The 23,490-nt window shown below is 36.4% G+C and overlaps 1 protein-coding gene across 1 annotated transcript in view; it reads right to left on the bottom strand.

Annotated features, from left to right (window-relative positions):
- Positions 1-761: 761 nt before the first annotated feature.
- LOC132095537 (fidgetin) overlaps positions 762-23,490 on the bottom strand; it is a 62,953-nt gene continuing 40,224 nt past the window's right edge. The window contains exon 2 of the mRNA XM_059500637.1: positions 762-4,893. Coding sequence (XP_059356620.1) covers positions 2,681-4,885 — 2,205 coding nt within the window. The 5' untranslated portion in view covers positions 4,886-4,893 and the 3' untranslated portion in view covers positions 762-2,680. The remainder of the gene's footprint in view (positions 4,894-23,490) is intronic.

The raw sequence follows: 23,490 nt of genomic DNA, 5'->3' as shown, positions 1-23,490 counted from the left end.
TCCACCTGGATGATGCGACGGCAGCCATAGTGCGCCAGAACACTTACTGGTGGAGTGATGAAGCCAATCAGCAGATATGGGGATTGTTAGGGGGCCATGATGGTCGGAGGCTAATGGGTGAATTTGGCCAAGATGCCAAGGTCACACCTCCACTCTTTTCGAAAGACATCCTGAGATTTTTACTGACCACAGAGTCAGGGCCTTGGATTAACGTCTCATCCGAAGGACGGTGCTTGTTGACAGTATAGTGTCCCCATCTCTACACTGGGGCGCTAGGACCCACACAGACCACAGGGTGAGCACCCCCTACTGGCCTCACTAGCACCTCTTCCGGCAGCAACCTAGTTTTCCCATGAGGTCTCCCATCTAGGTACTTACCAGGCTCAGCCCTGCTTAGCTTCAGTTGGCAACCGGTCTTGGGCTGCAGGGTGATATAGCTGACAGTACAGTATGTTCTCTTTGGTACATACAATTTCATCATAATTGCATCTTTAATAGACCTCTCTGTTGCTTGGTTATGTGTATTCCATCACCGTTTAAACTACCCTGTCAATCATCCTGTCGCAATTAACATCCTTCTCACTGCATTTAATCTAGTTTTCTACCATATTAGACAGAAATTAAGTAGCACATTGATCTGCCAGGCTGTTTGCATAATGATGGATTTAAAAGTGAATGACCAAATGTATATTTTCAAAAGCTTACAATCTTATATTATAATGTGGATAATATTACATATATATTATCAGATTAGATCTCGCATGTCCACCATGTTTGTAAAAACTTTTTGTGTTTTGTAGATCTAATTGATGGGCTGGGTTGGGGGTAATATTAGCCGTTAAAGTGTCCATGGAACCACACAAGTACCTTAGGAACACTCATTTCAACATATGCCAACAACCATTTGGGACACAGCAATTATAATTTTGAACAATATTTAGGACAAACAGTATGCAAATTGGGATGCAGCATAAATGTAGAAAAAGTTTATAGTGATACTTTAGTGTCACTAGCATTTCTTTATGAATTTCTGTCTGACGCATTTTGGAAAGCAACAACGCTATCAATCTTTTAAACTTCATTGCTATAAGCACTTGCATACTTGTGTAGAGTATATTTCTGGCTTTAGGCAACGTGGCCCCGGTAAGTGGTACCACAGAGACCCTATCAATAATATGTGTGTGTTTACACAAAGGGGCGTTTAGAGTCATCTGGGCACTCCAAAGAAGAAGAATTGCACAGGCAGTGAGACACAAATGTTTGTTTCTTTTGTTTCTTTTTTTTTTTTGGAAAAAAGGCAGCTTGTTCTTTATGGAGGCTTCAGAGCAGAGCAAACCTAAAGAGGTTAAAGACACCAAGCTCTCATCTTTCTGTTCTAGTTGCAGAGAAAATAGTGCTAAACTGAGGTAGAACAGAATGCAGGGTACACATGATCCTTCAGATATCTTTACACCAACACCACACAGCAGCAAGACATAGTCCGAAACAAAAACAAAATAGACGTAATCGTTATGAAGAATGTGAAAATATTTCCACTTCAAGAATCTGGTAGCCTCTTTGTAAAGTTTTGGTTCACCCCAACTCTATTTTGAAGAAAGGGACACACAAATGCTGAAGTCTACTGCATACTCTTGCATGGATGTGGTTTTGGACGAACCTTATCTACACAACAGATAGTGCCCATCTCTGAGCGTTCGTTGTAGTGTCTGAACTATGCTATGCAGGGAGGAACAGGTGCTGTAGTCAATACTGGCACACAATTCTGCTTTCAAAACTTAAAGCAATGTCCACAATGGAATTAAAATGCAATTTATAAAGAACAATAAGTATATAATGGAAGAAAAAGAAACTCCCCAAATGTTTCTTCCAAACAACCCAGAAATGTTCTGGTTACATTCATAGTCATATCCTTCTCATTTTTTTTAATTGGTTGAGGTAAACCTAGAATTTTTGAAGAAGCAAATTAGAAACCAAACCCAATGTAGTCAGCAGTATGTAGTGTTATCGCATAATCTTTTTTGAGGTACTGTACAAATCACAATCACGTTCCTGAGTTTTTGGAGAAAATCAAACACAAACGAATTTCATAACTTAGGATCCAGATTCAAAGTACATCATGGACCTTCTCCTGCCCTTCCTTGGGTCTACAGGTTAGACTTGATTGAGGAATACTGTTGTTATTTTGAGAGAAATGTCGAAAACAAAGAAAGGAACGAAAAGCAGAACATGTCTGATTTAGTTTCATGTTAAAGCTTTCTATATTAGCACATGCCACCAATGTAGATCGTGAGGCAAACAAATCCAAATCCAAATCAATGAAGCACCACTTCAGGCACTTCATAGCAACAAAATGTCAAAAACAGCAGAATGATATTTATACACAAAGAAGTTTGTCCTCACTTACAAAGTTCCTCTGTAAGCGGAGCTCTGCATCTGCAGTACTGAGCCCAGAAAACAGTATTTCTCTGTCTGGATTATGTGCAAAGGGCCAGGCCTTGACTTAAATACAGCCATGCATCATTCAACTGTATCTGACCGTCCTTCAGGTTCTTCTTTAGGGGTCATCTACATTTGGAATAACCACACTGTTTAACTGCATGTGTCACCCAAAGAATTCTGAATTGTATAACCTCTTAGAGTACAGGAGGTCACCCCTCAGATTTCATTACGCCTTCGCTCTTTACTGACTACAACCAAACATCTTATTCCATTCAGTGTATGTATCGAGTTCTTTCTGTGATATGCTGGGTTGGATTTTGCAAAACACATTCTCAAAGTCTTGGTATGACACCGGTCTCATCTGACCTGGGATCATTCCAGAAAGGTCTGCACCGGACATGCCATGGAGAGGCCCAACCATGGCCTCCTGGCAAAGTCGGACCACATCCAACCCAGAGAAGCCGTCTGTCCGCTGAACAAGCAGTGCAACCTCTTTGTCGCTGAGGCAGTAGTTGTGCTGTGAGAGCAGCTGGCTGATTATCTGGTGTCGTGCGGTGGCATCCGGTAAGGGGACGAGCAACCGCTTAACAAAGTACCTTCGTAGAGACTCATCAATCTCTTCAGGTTTGCTGGTGGAACATACTACTAGAACATGTTCCTCTGGAGAACTCAGAACTCCATCAAGCTGGAAGAGGAGTTCACTCTTGATTCGGTTCACAGGACTTTCTTCGCTCAACTGGGCAGACAAAAGCAGATCTACATCGCTGATGAAAACCACTGAAGGCTGCCGGCAGCGAGCAACAAGGAACGAGGCCTGGATGATTTTCTCACCCTCTCCAAGCCATTTTGTGACCAGTGCTGAGCCACTAAGGAGGAGGAAAGCTGCGCCAAGCTGACTGGCCATACACCGGCCAAGCAGAGTCCGGCCCGTGCCCTGAGGTCCAAAGAGAAGGATGCTGTGAGGTAATGTGGCCATACCGCTGTACATGTCTGGCCTTAGAATAGGCCACAGGACCTCATCTTTGATTGTGGCTTTTGCCATCTCCAGTCCAGCAATGTCACTCCAGTCCACAGGGGGTGTCTGCTGCAGAATCTCAGTGGTGACCATCTCTACCAAATTAGCATCACTGTTTTTTAATTTCTCCTCAGCAGGATGGCTGGATGAAGTGGCCGTGCCAATGGAATGGGGGTGATGCTGTCTGTTGTCATCACCGTGGTCACTCAAAACAGGGGAACCGAACTTTCCAAATGACTCGCCTGGCCGCAGGGATCCCAAGGAACCTTTGGAGGATCCGTAAGAAGGAGGGGTTAATGCCCTGCCGGACTGGCTGCCAAATTTCCGCTGCTGATCTGGTGGCATTGACTGCTTTGTGGGCTTAAATGCCAAAGATGAAGTGTCAGCATTCCTGTCAAATCCATTCCCTCTGGTTGAGTCAACAAGACTGTTGTCTGGCATTCTGTACATGGGGCTTTGAGCAGAACGCTGCTGGCTGTAGTTAAAATTTCCATAACTGGAGTCCATATCTCCCTGGCCTGTCATGTAAAATGCTTTTCTTTTCAGTGTGTTTGCCGAGCTGCCGTTCAAAGGTGTTGGTGCAATTGGCGCATGGCTGTGGGACTGGTAGGAGTAACCGGGAAGGGTGGAAGGGGGTAGGGGAGTGGGGGCAGCAATGCCTGAGGGCAAGTAAGCTGAGGGAGGGGGTGCTCCACCTGGGCTGTAGCCTGGGGCAACAGCAGTCTGTGGGGGATAACCTGCTGGAGGGTAATTGTAACTGGAGAGATTGGGGGAACTTGCATTGTAGCTGGGCACTAGGGTTGGAGGTGGAGGCTGAAGGAGCCCAGCGCTGTGCAAAGGTGAGGGATGTGGGGACGGGAGAGCTGGTGTGCTTTGGCCGCCACTGTAAGTGCAATGCAAGTACGAGCCATTGTAACTGCTAGCAAATTCCTGAGAGGGGATCCCCGAGTGCAGAGCAGTAGACGCATGATTCCCACAGTTACTGCTGGAGTAGCTGGGCTCGCTCAAGCTACTCGCCACCCCTGTGGAGCTGCCGACACTTGCCGTCACATCTGGAGGAGGAAGCGCGGCCGTCATGCCGGTCTTACTTGCAGAAACCACATCTGCAGCACAGCTCATTGGGTAGATCCCCTCCTGCCATACTTCACTCTCCAACTTGCGTCCGTTCAAGAGTCCTGGGGCACTCTCGGAGTACGAGCACAGGAGCGCCCGCTCACTGGGACCCTCCAGGATACCGGAATACTTCTCTGCATACTTCTTCAGAAGGTTGGAGGCTGTCAGTGCTGATATATCGTCATTGGCCCAGGCATACTGGTAGGTTCTCTGCAGGTGTCCGCGGTATGCCTCTGCTTTATGTGCGGGGGAACGTGTGGTGGATGAAATGTCAAAATGTTGCTCGGCCCACTGCGCATGCTCTGGGGTCCACTGCATCTTTAAGCCTAAAAAAAATCAACAAACAAAAACAAGCAGGTGTGAGAAACTTATACTCATACATAGAAGCTGCTAGATCTGCCTTGCTGATTTATCTGAAATGACTAAAATTTAGCTGATAACTGCAACGGAAATGGTCGTGCAGCTTAGTATTGATGTGTAGTACAGTTTTTAGTGAATTTTGAGCCATATATATATATATATATATATATATATATATATATACATAATGTTTAAAGACATTTTCATGCATATATTGTTTTCAAAAAATTTTAAGAGTACTGCAAATATTACAAAAAAATAAGTGTTATTCGGAAATTAGTGGTGGCCATTAAAAACACTTTACACAGAAACAAAATACACACAAACAGCAACAATAAGAGTAAAATATTATTTCCATTTTTCCCCATCCAGCTCTCCGAGAATCCTGGCTTCATATCGCAGACACTGCTGACAGTTGGTATCGCAGGTACAGTGCAGATGTGCGCCTCCAACACCTGGTTAGCACAGTATAATGCACCCTGCACACAGCCGAGTGACACAGACATCGCAGGTCACTCTATAATCCAACTCTCATCTAAAGCAGTCCCAGACAGTTTCAAATCTGCTTGGAGGAGTGCAGCAAAGCAATCTCCCAGGCAGCGCTCTACTGCTTTCATCACACAAACTCACAGCACGGCATGAATTACAACAGCTTTCTGTCTGCTGCCCGCCTGCCTCCCGGAGCACAGGGAACTGGAAAGGAGGAAAAAACATGCCCGTCTCCCTCTCGTTCGCTCTAATGCTCCCCTTTCTCTCTCCTCCTTTTACTCTGACGCTCTGGGTTCTGACTCTCTCTTTCTCGCTGTCTTTTCTCTCCGCAGCCTCTGTCTTTTGTTGGCTCCGGGGCTCAAAAGCCACCATCAAGTTTAATCCCAAACTCCATCTGCAAACACAAGCAGTTACATACACTGTCATCTTAGACACAGCATGGGATTATCAAAGAGACATTTACTCAAAAGCCGACGGGATGACGGGGGTGGTCGCACGCACACTCTCGCCGTCTGTAGATAGACTTCTGATGACAACAGCGTTCGTCTGCAATGACCAGCAGGCATGTTATTGTGCACACACCTCCCGCTTATCTAAGCTTACTGGGCCTAAGCACTCACAAACACTATTCACAACACAACGAAGAAAGAAGATGTCACAGAAAACGACACTGTTTACAAGCTTTTAGCCATGTGCACATGTACCTTGATGTCTAAAGCCTGTCAAATTAAATGTCTCTCAAAACATGATATAAACACATGACCACTCCTTGTAGCCTGTGCATCATAAATAAAATAAATATTTTACCGGCTAGAATTATGGAATGATATTGCGGACATTATTCAAAAGGCATTGCAAATTGTATTTGCAATTGCGTTTTCAATTTGTGGACGCATAAAATGTGACATAATTCAAACACAAATGCAAATCGCGAATTACCGTTTTCATTTTCGATTAAGTGAACGCACAGTGTCTGCCAAATTTAAAATGGAAATGCAAAGTCCGTTTGCAATTGTGTTTCCCATATCTTAGGAGCTATGAGCCTGTCATATTTAAATAGCAATATTAATTACCACATTTGCCTTTTCACTCTCTCTGCACTGTGCATGTAAACTGCCAAAACTCAAATGGAATCGCAATACCTTTTGCATTTGAATTTCCAACGTCTACACGGAAACCTGTCAATCAAGTGACAGGGGTGGGGCCGTTTTATTGGGCGTGTTTGCATTGGGAAGTGACGATCGTACTAAAATGTAATATGTTTTTACTAGGGTAAATATGAGTTAAAGATAGTGTTTATAATTAAGCCACAGTAGCCACAAATGTACAGTTGTCTTAGACGAATTCTCCTTGATTCAGCAGTTGCACGATGTACAGCCGAGAGTCCTGTCTTGAATCTAGAGATCTGGTACTTTTCAGTGTAGCTTGGTAGCTCAGTGGTTAGTGACTGTCATCTCTCACGGCATACCGTCTTTTAGCGCGTATTCGAAACCCGGGCAGACACAGACGTTCTTTATTTTTTTGTTTATCCTACTAACTTTTGAATAAAGTCCGCAATATCATTCCATATAGAATAAACAACAGAACAATTAAACCCAAAATTGATAATTGTAATACTTATAGTAATGGTAATAATAATAGTATTTATATGTATATATATTAGTGCAGTCAAACGAATGATCACAATTTATCTCATCCAAAATAAATGTTTTTGTTAACATAATATATGTGTGTGCTATGTTTATTTTTTATTGTTAAATAGTTAAGAAAATGTTATATATAATGTATATATATATATATATATATATATATATGTAACACAATCATTTTAATTCATGGGAACGGACACTTTGAACAGGTTTATGAAAATTAATCAAACTTAAACTCAAATGCTGCTTTCACTACTGAAGCGAAAATCTTTTTAATGAGACAAAGGATCATGAAACTACTCTAATTACATAGTCTTTCAGTCACTTAATGAGCAAAATCATCACAAATATAACCTAAACATTTAATATATCACCTAGCACTAGTTGCATTCACAGAGTCTGGGATATCTACTCACTATGTCTCTATAAATAAATCCCCTTTGATATCCCATCAGTCTATAGTGTGTATATTAGAGCACTTTCTCCACAATAGAAGATGGGCATGTGGTTTTCCCTCGCCTGAATCCCCCGCAGCCTGGCCAGACACCACACACACACACACACAGCTAATTAGCAGGATGATACTGAGCTAATTGTGTTAATTTACATGGTTTTAGTCAAAGGGATCGCTGCTTTGGCTGGCAAAGCTGTTAGGCCTGCGAGTTAATGACGAAGAAAGGCTGAAGACAAAGAAAGCTGGCAAGAACATGGCAGACATGCCAGCAAGCCCATTAATAAAGCCCGGGGATAAAACCAGGGCCGCAAATCTAGACAGATGTCAGTTCTAGCACTATTATCACCTGATAAGCAATGTAACGCCTATGTAATGCTTGCTAGCAACAAATACATTTCATTATCATAGTCCAGACTTTCCCTTATTCAATTTCCAAAACCAAGTCTCTAGTGTGAGCATTTGTAAGTGCAAAATTGCTGCATGCAAATGTGAAAAATAAAATTATTTGGCGCAATTATGCTGATGCAAATGACGTGACATTTAAGTGATGGAATAATAATTTTTTCAACAGATCCTGTGCATTTAACTGTGCAGACAAATTCGATTTTACACACTGTGTTTTGCTGCTTTTTGTTGCTTTGCATCAATGAAAAGAAAAAGAAAAAAGTGCACTGTAAAAATTAACCGGTAAATAAGAGATTATTGGCAGTAAATTTTACAAGAAAAAAACTACTTTTTTTAAACATTCACTGACAAGAATTTTGACTGTGCATGCATAAAATATACCTGCAAACAAGGAATTTGATATCAGATTTTAGTATTTTTAATACAATATATTTGCTTTTAAATATCGGTTGTTGTCCTTCAATAATCCTATTAAACACAGATGCATATTTGCTATCATCTGAGGACAAGCTTTTCATTCTTTTTATTACCTTGGGAAGTCAGCGGTTCGACTATCTCCCTGCCTCTGTACATCCACTCGTTAATGCATTTATTACTCCTCTTTCAAGTTCCACTTTGGAATATATACATTTATATATGGCTTCTCTCACAGGCAGGTCTTTGTGAGGAATGTGGGTGTTAACTTGCTCTACAACAAAGTAAGATGTTTCAAGAGGTTGAAAACCTCCGCTGTGCACACAGAGAGATTTCAAACAATGCTCTCGTCTCACGGTTTGATGGGTTTTATGAAACACACTACACTCGAACAAAAGAACAAATTCACTTCCGGTCACTATTACCGAGCCATTACAAAAATAAAACCTTTCTCGGCAAGATTAAAACAGCTGGAAATGAGACATCAAGGAATTATTTTACAGGGGAATAGTGAATCGCTCTGGACACTTTGAGTTTGAGGACTCACCTCATGTATGTGCCAGTATTGGTAAATTATTACTATTTTTATTCAATATGCTTACTTTGACGCTTCAGACAGCATTGTCCCTATAGCTTGTTTAAACATGAATTGGGAGGTTTTTGCGATGGCACCGTTTGTGATAGATTTGAGGATTATAATTGAAAGGTGGAGGAGGAAAGCAAGACAAGAGAGAGAAAAGCAGAAGATGAATCATGTGTAGTCTGAGTTTCTACTCCTCTAAATCATTCCAGTCCACACTGAGCTCAAGTTTTAGTTAGCACTATGTGACAAACATAAATAACACCAAAACACATCCTTATCGCTACTAGAGGATTAAAAGTGTCACTCTGGCCTTTCTAATCTGTCATTGGTGAGCTCGCCAACTTCTTAGGGAACATGCCAACTAACACACTGATCAACAATATGACTTCTGTGACCAAACTATAGTTTACAATCATGTCGTAATTCATAAAGTCTAAGTGATCATCCGATATATTGGCTAGACATAATTCAAAGAAAGTCAAGACTATAATTCCTATTAGTTAAATGGGAGTGAATGCATTACCTATCATTAACCAAGAATGAGCAAAGCATTTGTTACACTATTTATTAATCGGTGTAAATGTTAGTTAATGAACAATTAGTTCATGTTAGCTCTGGTCCATTCAGAGCCAATCCTCTAAACCTAAAATACACAAGCTGCGTAGTGCCCCCAAAACACCAGGAGCCCCCCTTGCTCTTAAAGATGATTTAAGAGATTTAGTTTTGTTTTTGTATTTGGCCAGCAGTTATGAAAACACAAATGATAATTTCTTTTAATGCAGTGCATTGTTGCCCTTTCTACATAAAAAATTAGTCAAATCATCAAGCGTACTGAGCTGCGGAAGAGACCCTAGGCCAGGTTTCCATCCAAAGTTGCGAATTTAACTCGTACGCAAAACTGGAATATTGCATAAAACATTTGCGAACAAGCATCGTTTCCATCCAACAAGTCAAAGAAAAATATCGTCACTTCCTGGTGAACTGGCACTGTATAAATCATTAAGGAAAGTAGGAGAATATAGTCATTTTCATATATAATAAATTACTTGCGCCTTAGAGCGAGCAGATAAAACACAATGATGCGATCGTTACTTTCGGAGGTGGATGCTGCTGTTTTGGAACACAGTCATGTATGACATTTCTGGAAGGGCAATAATACAGAAATACTTTGATGACAGACTTTGCTCGGGTATTTCTGAAATACCATACAAATATTTCAGATGCTTTGGAATGAGATCGGTCCGCTGGTTAGTTAACCTTTTTGATGCGATTGGAAGAATTTATTCGTAAAATGCATTTCCATCTCCTATTATTCACCAATTTATTCATCAACCCTTTTTCACACAAGTCAAGAAACACCAAGCGAGTGTAAAAACTTTTTGCGAATTTGAGGATTTTTAGTCAAAATTTGTCACTTTTATCACTTGTTTCTCATGTGATACTCCAAAATGCGCATTAAAATAGGTTGATGGAAACATTTAGCAATTATTTCTCAAGAGCTTTCCACGAGCGCGATTTGACACGGACCAATGCGTTTCATTAATTCATTCATTCATTCATTCATTCATTCAACTCACCCCAGAAGTCTAGGATCAGCACTGTCTATTAAATAATATGAACAGATACTTTTGATTTAAATAATGTATTAGTAAATGTTAAATTGAGCATTAAGGTAATAAATGCTTACTTATGTAATAAACTAATGGAACCATATTATAAAGTTCTACCAAAATACCTAATTAAATAAATAAAATACAAATACATTTAAATAATGTCTCATTTGTTACTGTAACTAGATTAGATAAACTAAAAATGTACACTACTTGTATTGCGTTTATTAAACAATGTTATTTTCAGCAGTTAAAACAAAGGCTTGTCTGTACGCATCAGTATTATTTGAGTATTATTTATATACTATTAACGTGTTTATAAAAAATTGTATTAGTGTTTGTTCTCTTAAAAATGTACTTTAATTTACTACGGTTAATTTGTTTTTATTTCAGTTTTAGTGTCTATTTATTTCCTGTTAGTAATACGGTTTCTTCAACTTAAACCTATTTGAGGTAGTTGCTAAGGCAACATTTCTTTTATTTAAGCTTTCCATCTAATATTTAGTTTTATTTAAAATTAATCTCAATTAGCAAATATGATTTTCAAGGTTTTAGGTAACAATAATAACACTGGTAAGCATTATACAGTGAATTCACAAGAACAAACAATAAACAAATAACACATTAACTAAAGTCAATAATTTTTTTATTTGTAAATGTGATAACACTTTACGATAAGGTCTTATAATATAGAGGAAAAAATGTGCTTAAAAATTGGACTATGCATAGAGTTTTCTATGTAGGGCATTCTAAATATTTAACTTATATTGAGGTTCCAGTTAGTTTGGATGCACCCTTAGAAGGCAGCATGGCAGCTCACTAGGTTAAGGAACAGAGCAAACGTCAGTCCTAATAAGCAGTAATTCTTCTCTATGTAACCTGAATAGTCATATAAACACTTGTATTCGTATTAAAGGGATGTTTGGAGCCAGCCTGAGGCCCCAAAGCTCAATTTTCACTGATTGACTTTTCACAAAACCCCCTTTTGTTTAATTCACCACTGTCTGCTGGTCTCCTTTACGGCTGGAAAATCTTAGATTACACTGACCATTGTCACTCATTTGGGAGAGATGCCAAACAAAAGCCGGCAAGACTGATTGATCGAATGCGGGACTTCATTAGAAGATATTCTGAAGGTGCATTGAATATTTAGCACATGATCAAATGCACAGTTATGAGAGAGAGAGAGCTTTGAGGAAACTGTTACAGTTACCTAAAACTGAAACGATCATGACGATTATTATTACTATTATAAGTTTTTTTTTTGCATTTTTACTTTTTTGCCAGTGACATTTCTCATTTTCATTTACTTTAACTTGATACTAAAATAAGTAAAATAGAAATATCTATATACAATAGATGCCAAAAAAAAAAAAACTGTGAATTGAATTGAACAATGAATTATTGGCCATTCAAAAACATATAATGGCCACTAAATTCAAAACCAGAAACCACAATACTTTTATTCTACTCAGTCTACGCAAAGTATTAGGTTTATGTCCATGTTTGATTTGCAATTAATTCATTTTTTATGCTAAAAACGCTGATCACAATTACATCCCTTTACAATTACTCCAGTAACACAACCACACAATGACAAAAGCAAGCTAACTTTCAGAAATATAATAGTCAATTTTCTCTTCTGAACATCCAACCATTAGTTGATCTGAATGATTAAAGATATGCCATAACTCCTTCACCTATTACAAGCTGAAACCTGACAGTAATTACTGATCATCTGTGCTCGTCTAATGGCTCTGTTAGTTCTGCCACTGATCAACACACTGAGTTTGGACGGCGGGGAGAGCGGAGCGGGAGAGAGCGGGTATACACTGCAGTGTGTAATTTCAGACACTGTGATCATGGCCAATGAGACAGAGAAGCTGACCTTTTTCGGATCTATTAATCTGGCTAGCCTCGGCCGATTTTAAGCAAACAGCGGCGAGCTTGCGCTCTTTCGGTCCAATTTCCCAGCGCGTAAATTGGACAGCCGCTCGCACCATTCTCAATTCATTACTGTGCGGCTGAAAGGAAGCTATGAGGTGGTGGAGAGGTGTGTGTGTGTGTGGTGTGTATCGACTAGAGATGTGTTCATTCTGACCGCTTGAATACTCATAGATAAATCAGACGAGTCCCTCAGTTCCATCTGAGCTGTATTTAAATTGTTAATTTATACATACCAGGTTTTTTTGTTTACACTGTACAAACTGTATATTATATGGCCCTACACCAACCGTACCCCTAACCCTCACAGGAAACTTTGTGCATTTTTAGTTTCTCAAAAAAACTCATTCTGTATGATTTAAAAGCGTTTTGAAAAATGGGGATATGGGTTATGTCCTCATAAGTCACCCTCTCCTTGTAATACCTGTGTCATACCCATGTCATTATACAGAGTTGTGTCCTGATATGTCACAAAAACAAGAGCACACACACACACACACACACACACACACACACACACACACACACACACACACAAATAGAAATGAAATAATGATTATTTTGAAAGGCATTACATTTTATTAACAAATACATCTTATTTTAAAATTATTTTAAATAATTTTTTTTTATAAATATGCATCAGATTGCATGATCCATTGCTGTTGTTTCAGCATCTTGCACCATATGTATGGAGAGAAGATGCTGTGTCAGGCTAAAACTACTCTTCATTCGTCCGGACTTAAATACTGTTGATTCTCTGCTGTCCCAATTTTAACCAATCACACTGCAAGGTACTGCCCAAAATGTCACTAAAACCAACCACAATTTTTTACAAAAGATTTGAAAATGAACCAATAATGAATAAATAAACCACTACAAAGTCACTAAAATATACTCCAGCACTTGACCTCCAGCATCGACATGCAATCGTTTCTTGCATAAAAGGCCTGTTTTCGCCAGTTCTTCTCACTCTGGCGTTCAGTCCGGGTGGATGGACGCGGTTGCCCTAAGAGGAAGCTGTCATAATTGAAACGTGGCCTAATCAGACTCATTACCATTTTGGGCAATTTGCACCAACAAAGATGCTTATTAGGTAACTGTGTTTAATAAAGCGCTCTTTAGAAAGCTAACAGTAATGAGCTCTTTAAAGTCAGCTCGGAGTGTGATTATGCCAGTGGAAGTGTTTAGCCTGCCGCGCACAGACTGCTACATTTAGTCTTGTGCAATGTCATAATTAAGCCATGCAACCTGCTTTCACTGCCTCACAATGGATGTGGCTGCGGCCTGTAAAACCCGGGAAAATATTTATAATTACTGATCATTACAGCCCAGGGATTTTTATCTACGGATGTAAACACAATTATGAGAGCCTCTTGCTTTCATGTGCCTCAAACAGAGGACTCCATATGTGTGGACACACATTAATTACATTTATAAATAAAAACAAGCTTGTGTTGCTGTTTCAGAGCTCTACTGATCTCTCTCGCATGCACGCCTTTTCCCTTTCTCCTCTTTTAGAGCAGGTCTGGGATGTGCTTCTAATTCAATCGCAACTAGAAATCATTATGGCAATTCATCTTACATTTCAACTTAAAAGGTAATTTGAAAATCCATGTCATCCTCTTTCAAATGCTGCCGGAGACCAGAGGTCATCGTTTAGCCCCTAATTTACTCAAGAAATTTAGTCAAGGCCCTCTAACTGCAGTGGAGCGCATGATTTTTCTGACCGCGGTGGAGGAGGACAGTGAGGGAAGTATTTTTTTATTTAACTTTTTTCGAACGGTTGCATTTCCAGTTGGGCTGGACAACATAATGAGTATTCATGATATTAGTAAAGAAGATTACTAATAGATCGATAGATGGACAGATTCAATTTCGATTTATGCTCAGACCAGAACAATTAAAAAAGTATCCCAATTCCATGGGAAAACTGTGGATTTGGCAACACTTGCGAAGCATGCTGTCATTCGGATGTAAACACGGAGGACACAAAGTCAGCGATTATGTGTTTATTTATCATGTGATCGAAATTATGTGCAGGCAATATGACAAGGATGTTACAGAAGTCAGCTAAATTGTGAAACTTTTATGATACTTTTAGGGTTGCAAAAAGGTGGAAGATTTCCAGCTAATTTCTGAAACATTCCAGAAATTTTGGAAACTTTCCAGGATTATAATTTTTTTTTTGAATATTCCAGGGATTTTTGGAAATTTTCCGGAGATTTTCCACTGCTTTGCAACCCTAGTTTTATAATGAGCCTTCATATTTTGCTTGTATTCAGAGTTATCACTGAAACACTAATGAGTGCTGACACATCACTGCACTTCCACTGACTATCTTTCACAACTGTCTTGATAACTTTGGGTGTGTAAAATCTTTCAAGTGACTTCCATGAGAGCAGAATTATAACGAATGTCGATCTACAGTGACTTAAAAGTTGCATGAATTCCGACACGACTGTTCGCACTGTGGTCGCACTGCAAAACATCTGACCTGTATCAGATCTGGTACCACAAATACGCAAGTGGAACAAACTGAAAATGGATAAGATCAGATTCCATGTGCTTTGGGCTGTTCACACTGTCATGATAAAAACAGATCTGAGTTACAGAACATGTGAGCACAAAAAATAAATAAATAAAATCAGATTTGGCAGTGTGAACATACTGTAGCCTCTTAGTTTCCACACACAGTCTTTGTTAATTAGTTAATGAGGACCATCATCAAATGAAGTAACACCTGCAGTCACACTACCTTCTGGGTGGTATAATTTAATCAAGCCATCTAAACACAATTAATCAATTAATTACTCTTAAATGCATGTCAGACACTGAAGTCCATCATTTAGTTATTTGGTTAATTGTGGGAGTGGGAGCAGAGACATGACAGGGACATAAGTGGAGCAATGACAAACACACATCTGAGACTATTACAACCAGAAAATGTTTCATAAATAAATACATAAATAAATAAATACTTTTCTACCGAAATGCTATTTTTTGCATTCATGTTGATTCCATCAAAAACATTTATACCAAACATTTGCCTTAATAACTCTAAAAATGTCAGTTGGTGTATCCATCAAGTAGAAAGTGATACAAATATTTTCCTTCGACCTTCAATATGCATATATATATATATTTTTTTTTTATAAACATTAATGAAAACATTAAATGTACTTTGCTTTGTCACAAAAGTATGCTGAATGAATGAACGAGTGAATAAATAAATAAAATGTTTGGAGTATTCTTGCTATATGACAAAAAAAAACACTCCCTGCATTTTGGTTAAATCATATAAAATAAAAATTAAAATATTTTCTTCTTTATTACAATTTACAGACATACAGGCAAACAAATATCCCTATATTTTGAGTTTTTGATATTTGATATATTTTGATTTGAAAATATGAAATTGACCTTGGCTTCTCACAAAGTATGCTGAATGAATAACTGAATGCATGAATTGGTGCTAGGCAAAGATTCATTGAGATTAATCATATCCAAAATAAGTTTTTGTGTACATAATATATCTGTGTACTGTGTATGTATATATATATATATATATATATATATACACACATATATATATATATATATATATATATATATATATATATATATATATATATATATATATATATATATATGTATATGTATGTATGTATGTATGTGTATATATATATATATATGCACACATACATTATATATTCAGAAAATATTTACAAGTCTATGTCACAAAAAAGGGTTAGCAAATTCAAAAATCTTCTAAAAACTTGTTTTAAAACGGGATAAGGTATTTTAAAATGTACACCACGTGTTTATGTTGATATTTATATTTATATAATTTATGTTATATATAAATATATTTAAAATATAAACATAAAGTATTTGCTTATATATATATATATATATATATATACATAATAATAAATATACACAGTACACAAACATATATTATGTACACAATGACTTTTATTTTAGAAGTGATTAATCAGCACTACAATAATAAAATACATACATACATAAATAGGCCTAGGTAAATAAATAAATTAAGGTAAATGAGTTTTCTTGATATGAAAACTAGCCTGGTCACAAAAGTAGGTAAATAAATAAATAAATAAATAAATGTTTCAAGTTTTCTTGCCATGGCTACAACAACTTTTGGTTATATCACATAATATTTCTTACTTTAATACAATATTTAGGCAGTTACACCACCTAAACATTTTACCTCAATCAAACTGCTTTAGAGAGGATTGTCACACTGCAGGGACTGAATAGCTAAAGCACAAAACTCTTTATTTCTCTTCTTTCGGCAGTGCAGCTGAATTCTCATTCCCACTGACACTCAGACCTTCAGGCTTTTTCCAGCATGTCTGTTTAAATTTTCAGACTGACCTCTCTTCTGCAGATCTCCGCAGATTTGTGCATCAAACTCCAAACTCCTAGAGCTGAAAACAGCAACAGACCTTTTACTCAACGACACGACAGCTTTATGAGAACAAGGTCAGTACGACCACCTGTAAACGTTCAACATCAACAGCATCTGAAATCACTAAATCAGACCTATTCAGTGAGTGTTCATATGATGCACTCATTTCAAAAGATGCATGAACTGGACTGAATTAGGTGTTATTACTGTATCAATAGCATCACTAAATGGAAATGCAAAAACAAACATGTTGGGCAAACAGTCTTCTCATCTGCCATTGGTCGGCTAATCAGAAATAAGTCCCGCCCCCCCCAAAGTATGCTATTTGATTTGTGCAATTTTTGCCATGTTGCCATTGGTCAGGATGCTTGAAAAAACTGAAACGCTTAAAAAAAACATATTTTTTGGAGGGGTTGACAACATGGATTTAAAAAAAAATATATATAATATAATATAATATAATATATATATATATATATATATATATATATATATATATATATATATAGAATACATACAGACAGAGTATACATGATAAATGATGGCAATTAAAATAAAAAGCAATGAGAATTAAATCTAAATGATGAGAATTAAAAAAATTAAATAAAAAATACAAGTCCCTAAATAGAGAAATAATTGGTTAATGCACTGATATGTTTGTAATATATAACAAATTATGATAAATAAATAAATATTGCATTATTAATATTATTATTATTTTAAAATATAAACATTTTAAATTATGGCAAATGAGAATAAAACAAAATACTTGAATACAGAAATTGTTTTGGTAACACTTGGCAAAGTGGGCATGACTATTGGTTAATACATTGATATGCTTGTGAAATATAATAAATTATTTTATATAAATAAATACTTGAATACAAAACATTATTTGTTATTATTATTACTATTACCAATAACACTACTACAAAAAACAACAACATATATATATATTCACCAAATAAATAAAATACATATTAAAATATATTTTTAATTGATAAAGAGATAAAAAAAATACATATGACTGTTGGTTAATATACAGATGTGTAAAATACAATAAATTATTTTTATATAAATCTTTCTCTCTCTCTCTCTCTCTCTCTCTATATATATATATATATATATATTTTTTTTTTTAAATAAAATATACTCAAGCAAAACATCATTATATTTATTAAATATATATATTTTATAAAATATATTTTATATACAAAACAATTTTCAAAATATCGGCAAGGAGATTTAAAAATTAATAATTGTATATAATTAATAATTAATAAACACATGGCACAGTGGATGAGAATACTGGTTGATATATTAATAAGTGTGAGAAATAATGCATTTTTAATGAAAATAATATGCACTATATTACACACACAATATAGTGTACACTCGTTTACACACACAAAAAAAACATTCAAAATGACTGCAAAACATTTAAATATCTACATAAATTGTTTAGATAGCACTTCTATGAATCTGCTAAATGCACAGTTATTGAACGATGCGATCCCCAAATATCAGCCGATATATCAGCGTATCACATGGACAACACAACTCTGCCTTTCCATCACCTTCTCCGAACGAGTGTTTCACACAGGAACAGTTGGTGCGGTTGACCACACCAACACACCAACAACCTGAAGTGGTCAATCCATCAATATGTTCGCGAGTCTTGCATATGCGCCGCGGCAAAGTGAAGCCACACTGAAGAAACTGGAGGCGGATAATGTGATAATTTCTGTCTAATGTACCATCTGCTATTGTATCAATGTCAGCGTTAGCACGAAGCAGCTTTGCTTTCCGTCTGTAGCCTGATGCTCTCAGAGGCTTTCAGCGAGGACTGCCAAACACTTACAACAGCCACCAAACAACACCGCCTGCCGCTTGTTTCCCTTACACGATGACTGATGGGAAACCAAAGGCCCAAATCCAAGCCTACCTGCCAGAGAAATGTACACTGTGTACTTATCTTTAATGTAGTTGGCCTGTCAGTCAAGCAGTCAATTTCCACAGACAAGGCCACTCTTTGTAAATCAGCGTAATATTCACGCTTCTATTCTGAGGGAAGACGCGGCGCAGACGGTGTGGACTGAGACAGAGCTGTAATCATTTCAATCTGGTAAACAGCGATTATGCCTCTCAAAGCGTCTGGCTGCTCGACTGATCAGACAGTCTCGTCTCTTCTCTCGAGAAACTAGACACGCGGCCTGGGTTTCAGAGCAGGTGCCTCGCACCGTTTCAATCAATCCGGCAACTTCCACGATGTGCGAAATTCTTGTGCAGTTTCTGATACAATATATAGGTGAATGAATTCACAGAGATGACGTCAAAAAACAATCATCCAGGATGCGACTAAAACTTCATGCAGACCTTTAAATGATGCAATGCATTATCAAAATTCATCCATAAAACTGTGCTTCTGTTGGAGTGATATTGAAAATGTTTGTATGCTAGTATGTTGTTCCATAAAAATTGTCAAATCGGTCATTTTATCTTTTATAAGGGCTCCAGGCTGCAACTAAAATATAGTTTCATGCTTACTTTCCATGCAGATGTTTAAATAATGCAAAGTTTTATCAAAACTAATCCCCTAAACCACTTCTGTTGGAGTGATACAGAAAAAAAAAAATACATTACGAGTAAAAATAATCAACCAAGATAGTCCAAATCAATCGATCAATCAAATGCTCCAGACTGCTAAAATTACAGATTCATGCTTATTTTTCATGCAAATATTTAAATAATGCAAGGTATTCTCAAAATTAATCCATAAAACTGGATTTAGGAAAAGAGAGCTTCTGTTAGAGTGAAACTGTAAATAAAAAAAAGTTTAAAATAAAATGTAAAACAATTAAATTACATAGAATATTTTTTTTTATTATACCACAAAGATAGTCAAACAAATAATATTTATCTTTAAATGGCTCCAAAATGCAATTAACACTACAGTTTAATGTTTATATAAACTTGCTAAAATAAACTTAGGGAAAATGGTGCTTCTTTTAGAGCAATACTTTATTTACCTTGGCACACTTAGCATGAAGTCCTTGGCAGCTGTAGTGTATGATATACTCATTCTCAGCCTGCTCTTACACTGACATTAAGGGCAGCAGAATCATCTCATCTGCTTGGGTCTCATCCATCAGTCTAACTACAGTGAGCTAATTATTTAGCCCATAACCCAGACGCAATGTACATTACATCGGCTGAAAGATAAATCATTACACACACTACACTTTCTGATATTAAGTGGCTTGTAAGTACAGTGGATGCATCATATTTCAAGAGCAGACAATATACACAGACGTGACGGCAGCCAGAGTAATGACCAGCCATTATCTTATATTGCTTGCAATAATAATTTTCAAGAGACTCGTTCGGTGAAGGGTGGTCCATCAGATGTTTGGGACAAAGACTTTCCTACGTAATCCAAAAATCGCTTTTTAAAGGTTGTTAAATGAAGACAGGGGTAAAACCCTGGGGAGGTTATTTTTACATCTAAAACACCATTGATCACAGCACATCGTGCGGTTTATAAATACATCATCACCTTTTATACGCCACTTCAATAATCATACAAAAACAATTGATAACTGCTGTATCTGTTGCAGGAACAGACGAAAAGGACAACATAAAATATTATTATATCGTTATTTTTTGGCAGTAAAAAACAAACAAAAAACAGATAGTTACTAAAACAATCAAATCAATCAATATTTTATACATTGCTAAACAGTTTTGACATGTTGCTGCTTTGCTAAATAAAGATGAAAAGGACAATATAAAAATTCATAATATAAAAATAATTTATATTTATATTCCGTTTGATAAAGTTATTTTTATCTTATTTTAAAAATAATGAAAATTAATTGTATAAGATATTTACTAAAACAAACCAAATATATAAAAATATTTAGAACAATTTTTCAGCTAAAACATTTAGTGTAAAAAATATGCAAACACTCACTGATTATTGAACTATGAAAGATATTTACTAAAATAAATATCTTTTTTAAACTTTTCTTTGATAATGTTAAAACAAATGATAACTGCTGACTGTAACAGATTTGTGATGCATTATAAAATATATTTCTGAATTTAGTGTATTCCTCCTGAATACACAGGAGGAAATTGTTTAATAACTTTACTACTATTTACTAAAAAACTATGTAATACATAAAGATACACACACACACACACACATTACTGACATGTCTATCAAGATCATAAGCACATATGAACTAAAATCGAATTGCATTCATTAGTTCATTAACTGAACTACAACAGACACTTGTAGAGACAGTAAGCTCATGCCTGGCTTTAATAGTCTCACCTTAAACACTTCAGACAATCACATTGATCGAAAATAATTCAAAACAAAAGATGGCAGAACAGAAAAGGCAAATCTAGCTATTCATACCAAAGTGGAAACTTGCACATAAATCCACCAAAAGAGATTTGCTGAATGGTTCAGATGAAGAGTCTTGAAGACCATCATGCCCTTGCAAAAGTGTCTTTTTGTAACTTCACAAAAACAATTGAATGGCTATAGAAAAATGCTTCTATTTCAGTGCTATGAAACGTTTGAAAATTCTGGATGAGTTTAGCACTTTATAACATATTTCCTTAAAATTTTGTTAATTTAATTTAGTTAAAAAAACCACTGAGATGTCAAATAGAAGAATGCAGCCCGACGGTGTGTCCTTGGGGCAACGCTGTTCAAAAGAAGGGGAGAAAAAAAGAAGCCTTAATACTTGGACACTTTCGAGGAGGTGGAATAATTTTGATAGAATCAAATTCAATGAAAAATATTTCAATAAAATGGTATCTGAATAACAACTTTCTACAATAACATAAAGACAGAATAATCAAGAATTCTTTAATTTAGTTCAGACATCCAAATGTAATTAGTGTGAAGATGTTTTAGATGTTGATTTATCCTTCAGAAATCTTGAAACCATCCAAACAATCCACTTCAGCTTTGCCTGATTAACAGAAAAACTAAAATGTCAAGAACAAAATCAATAACTTACTCATATCCTGGTCATGATTACACTTGTGGCATTATTTCTATATTATTTGAGTCATTATTATTGACTCCAACGTGTATATATATTAAGGAATATTTTCCAAGCTAAAATAATAAGTAACATAAAAGTAGCTTATATAATGCGTGATATATTTAATTTGCCCTTAAGTTGTAGTGTCAAAACTGAAATGTAATATTTGATTCACTGTTCCACTATGCACTATATAATGTTTAATTCACTTTCTTAACTACAAAATATAAACTGATGAAACGCTTTATAAGAGAGCAACTGCTGTAGGAAGTGACGTTTGAAAAAAATAAATAATAAAATAAAATAAAATAAAAAATAAATATAATAAAATAAAATAAAATTGTGCAGTCATATTTGGTTTTCATGAATAAATAGATGAATGAATGAATGAATAAATGAATATTAATAAATGTTAGCTTCAGTCCAAACACAGAAATATTGGAAACTGCAAAAAAACATGTATAAAATTACATAAAATTACAAAATAACTTACAATAAAGGGACAAAATAAAATTACAAAATGACAAAATAAAGTGAATTCAAATAAAACGTCAACTCAGAGAGATGTTTAACTACATTAACAGTGTAATCAAATTGCATTTATTTATTTATTTAAATGTATTTACTTTTTTGTGGAACGTTTGAACAGTAAAATATGTTAACTTCAGGAAACTGCAAAATAAACGTATAACTTATAAACATATAAAGACATAAAATGACAAAATAAAGTGATATAATAAAATAAAATAAAAAAGATCAAATTAGCAAATCAAATCAGAGAGATGTTTAACTAGTTTCCAGCAAGTCTGTATAGGTCCAGAGAGTAGGTGTCTGCATTAGTCTCCACGTTAGAGTTTGACAGCTATGAATAACCTCTGTAGAAACACCTCTGCTGAACCACTGACGCATTACAGAAATCATCCACATTATGCAGATTACCATCGCATTACACCACTCATCCTTCAGCTCCACACTACAGAAGAGCTGCACTCGCTCAGTCGAAAACTTCCTTTCATTAGACTGTTTAACTTGTTTAACAAATCTAACTCAAATAGGGCTTTAGAGTTACGCATTAACATGTCTGCTCAACGCATAAATCTAAAACAATATAAAATCAGAGAAATAATAAAAAAAAGTTGTCTACTGTACAAAAATCTATAAAAAGTTTCTTTGTCAGAACAGATTTGGAGAAATGTAGCATTGCATCAGTGTCTCAGCAGCGGATGCTCTGCAGTGAATGGGTGCCGTCAGAATGAGAGTCCAAACAGCTGATAAAAACATCACAATAATCCACACTGCTCCAGTCCATCAGTTAATATCTTGAGGAGACAAAAGCCTTTTGTTTGTAAGAAACAAATCTTTCATTAAGACATTTTTTTTTTATTTCAAACGGTCTTTTCTGACTGAAATAACCTATAGTCCTATAGCCATAATGCTTCCGCTAGTAAAAAAGTAATCCGGGCTGAATCAGGAGAGAAATCTAAAAATAGGAATGTGGATTTCGATGTGAGAAA

The sequence above is a fragment of the Carassius carassius genome, chromosome 19, assembly GCF_963082965.1.
Source record: "Carassius carassius chromosome 19, fCarCar2.1, whole genome shotgun sequence".
NCBI classification, from domain to species: Eukaryota; Metazoa; Chordata; class Actinopteri; order Cypriniformes; family Cyprinidae; genus Carassius; species Carassius carassius.
Note: the sequence above shows the minus strand (reverse complement) of the source record. Positions and strands in the feature narration are given on the sequence as shown.